Here is a 3,511-nt window from a genome sequence, read left to right as displayed (position 1 = left end):
CCTCGACAAAAAGCAGGAGTTCCGGCCTTTCCTCCGGCATCCACGTCGGGTCGTACTCTCCCTCGTCCTCTGCTTCGGTCTATGAGGGGGAGGGAGGGAGGGAGGGAGAAGAGGGTAGGGAGAGGGAGGAGAGTGGGAGGGAGGTGGGAAAGGAGAGGAAGGAGGTGTGGGGGAGGGAAGGAGAGTGGGGGGTGAGGGAGGGAGGGAGAGGAAGGAGGTGTGAGGGGGAAGAGGGAGAAGGGGAGGAGAGGAAGGAGGAAGGGAGGGAGAGTGGGGGAGAGGGAAGGAGAGGGGGGGAGGGGGTGAAGGGAGGGAGGGAGAGGAAGGAGGGGGGGGTGAGGGAAGGGAGGAAGGAGGGGAGTGGGAGGGTGAGATAAGGGAAGGAGGAGGGGATGGGAGGGAGGGAGGAGAGGAAGGGAGGGAAGAGGAGGTGGGAAGTGAGAGATGGAGGGGAAGGGAGTAAATGAGGGGGGAGGGAAGGGAGGGAGGAGGGGAGTGGGAGGGAGAGGGAGGAAGGAAGTGCAAAGGGTGAGAGAAGGGAAGGAGGAGGGGAGGGGAGAAAAAATATATATATATTTCCACACATCACTAATGTTTCTAACGATCGTAACCTGGCTTTAATAATAGTAATAATAATAGAAAAGAATATATACTTCCACACTTTGCTAATGTCTCTAACAATCACAACCTGGTTTTAATAATGATAATAATAATAATAATAGAAAAAAAAATCCACACATCACTAATGTTTCTAACGATCACAACCTGGCTTTAATAATAATGATAATGATAATAGAAAAAATATTTCCACACATCACTAATGTTTTAACGATCACAACCTGGCTTTAATAATAATAATAGTGATAATATAAAAAAAAATCCACACATCACTAATATTTCTAACGATCACAACCTGGCTTTAATAATAATGATAATGATTATAAAAAATAAAATATAAAAATTAAACCATTAAGGAAACTTTACCTTGGTTATGTTGCGTGGCGAAGCGGGGGGTTTGATCCCTGGGGGGTTGGCCGCTCCTGCGCTCTCTCTCAGGCTCATTAACTCAGCCTGAAGAATAAAGACATTTGATTTGGCTTTTTTGTGCGTGTTTTTCTATGTAAATGTATCTCTCCCTGAGACTGTCTCTCTCTCTCTCTCTCTCTCTCTCTCTCTCTCTCTCTCTCTCTCTCTCTCTCTCATTCTGTACATCCACCACCTGGCATACTGGTGGCAGCGGTGGGATGGTTGCCACCCGTGTGACATACTAGTTCCAGTGACCTGAAATTCCTCCAAGTCCCTTCAAGGTCATGTTTTCTAAGGACAACCAATCACACTGCCTGCTATGAGATGACCAATCAGGGATGGCTATTCCTTTGACCCCTGACTTCAAGGTTGACCTCTTGCTACCCAAGTCAGTGTCTATTCAGTATGCAACGCGTCTACAGCAAGCTACCTTGGACTACACTTGGGCCTCAACCTTGGCTGCGAGGGAATTTTCATTATACCGGTTGCTTCACTGCACAAACGTGTCATTGCACATCATGCTACCATTTTTCGCTTTTCCTATGAATTAGACAACAATAAGCATATGATAAGTATTGAGCATTTCCTTATCTGCTTACACCAAATGGGTACTTCTTATATCAAGGAAAGGAAGTCCCTCTGAGACCCTCTCTTTTTCCTTCTTTCTCTCTCTCTCTCTCTCTCTTCCCTCTGTCTCCCTTACCCTTCCTCCCTACCTATCCCCCTCTCTCCCTCCCTCCTCTCTCTCAAATCCTCCCCATCCACTTATCTCCCTCCCTCCCTCCTGTCTCTCTCCCTTCCTCCCCATCCCCTATCTCCCTTTCTCCCTCCCTACCCCCTCTCTCCTTCTCTATCTCCCTACCCCCTCTCTCCCTACCCCCTCTCTCCTTCTCTATCTCCCTACCCCCTCTCTCCTTCTCTATCTCCCTACACCCCCTCCCTCCCTCCCCTCCCTCCTTGCCTTCAGCTGCCGTTCCCTCCGCGTGAGTCGATGGACCTCCTCGATGACGCGCCCCTTCTTCTGGTGGGCGCCGTCGAAGCGGGCGTTGAAGGCGTCCTTGAGGCGTCTCGTCATGAACTGGGAGATGCGCTCACCGTTAGCCTTATCGTCATTGAATTGTTGTAATTGATAACTAATTGTCATTGTCAAAGCATCATCGTCAACTTCGCGTTACCAAATCAACATTATTAAGTTGTCATAATCATCAGATGATCATCATTATGTACTCATCATTATCAAATCATCCTTATCAAGTTATTGTTATCTAATTATAATTTACACCATAACCAATCGAAACTTTAGATAGAACGTCACTTCCGAAAACGAAAGGAACAAAATATAAAACGTAACAACGTGAATACACACACACACACAAACGTACATGTGTGTGTGTGTGTGTGTGTGCGTGTGCGTGTGTGAGCAATGAAAATCAACAACAGCCAAAACTTGCAAGAAGAAAATTACCTCCTCCATTAACTGACCGTAATGAGAACCAGCTGTTTCTCGACCTTCTCCCTGCACGTGAGGTCGAGCTGGGGGTAGAGGAGCTCCTTGTACTCGCCCTCGGTCAGCTCGAGGAGGAGGTGCTCGTCCTCGTCCCCGTAGTCGTCCTGAGAACTTGAGGACTTGAAGGATTTCACGCGTTTTTTCTCCTCACTTTGTCCTCCTCGAAGCTCCTGTAGTCTGGAGGTAGGGAAGTAGGACTGGTTGTGTGTGCGTGTGTGTGTGCTCTTAAGTGTGGCTGGGCCTGTCTGTCTTTCTCTCTCTGTCAGTCTGTCTGTCAGTCTGCCTGTCTTTCTCTCTCTCTCTGTCTGTCTGTCTTTCTCTATCTGCCTGTCTTTCTCTGTCTGTCTGTCTTTCTCTGTCTCTGTCTGTCTGTCTGTTTATTTCTGTCCTTTCTCTGTCTGTCTGTCTATGTTTATTTGTCCTTTCTCTGTCTGTCTGTCTATGTTTATTTCTGTCCTTTCTCTGTCTGTCTGTCTATGTTTATTTCTGTCCTTTCTCTGTCTGTCTGTCTATGTTTATTTCTGTCCTTTCTCTGTCTGTCTGTCTATGTTTATTTCTGTCCTTTCTCTGTCTGTCTGTCTATGTTTATTTCTGTCCTTCTTTCTCTGTCTGTCTGTCTTTCTCTGTCTGTCTGTCTTTCTCTGTCTGTCTATCTGTGTTTATTTCTGACCTTCTTTCTCTGTCTGTCTGTTTGCTTGTCTGCCATTTTTTCCGTTTGTCTGCCTTTCTTTCTTTGTCTATTTGTCTGCCTTTCTTTCTCCGTTTATGTCATTGCTATTCTGCCTTTCTTATTCTGTCTGTTTGGCTGTCTGTCTGCCCATTTTTTCTGTCTGTCTGCCTTTCTTTCCGTGTCTGCTTGTCTGTTTGTCTGCCTTTTCTCTCTGTCTGTCTGCTTGTCTATCTTTTTCTCCGTGTCTGCCTTCCTCTCTATCTGTCTGTTTGTCTGCCTTTTCTCCCTATGTCTGCCTTTCTCTGTCT

At 46.7% G+C, this 3,511-nt stretch overlaps 1 protein-coding gene across 1 annotated transcript in view; it reads right to left on the bottom strand.

The window, feature by feature from the left end:
* The window catches only part of LOC113811828 (cilia- and flagella-associated protein 43-like), a 25,753-nt gene that overhangs the window by 17,030 nt on the left and 5,212 nt on the right, over window positions 1-3,511 (bottom strand). The window contains exons 5-6 of the mRNA XM_070126125.1: window positions 2,509-2,710; window positions 1,988-2,104 (exon numbers count right to left, since the gene is read on the bottom strand). Coding sequence (XP_069982226.1) covers window positions 1,988-2,104; window positions 2,509-2,710 — 319 coding nt within the window. The remainder of the gene's footprint in view (window positions 1-1,987; window positions 2,105-2,508; window positions 2,711-3,511) is intronic.

The sequence above is a fragment of the Penaeus vannamei genome, chromosome 10 (genome assembly GCF_042767895.1).
Source record: "Penaeus vannamei isolate JL-2024 chromosome 10, ASM4276789v1, whole genome shotgun sequence".
Taxonomy (NCBI): domain Eukaryota; kingdom Metazoa; phylum Arthropoda; class Malacostraca; order Decapoda; family Penaeidae; genus Penaeus; species Penaeus vannamei.
Note: the sequence above shows the minus strand (reverse complement) of the source record. Positions and strands in the feature narration are given on the sequence as shown.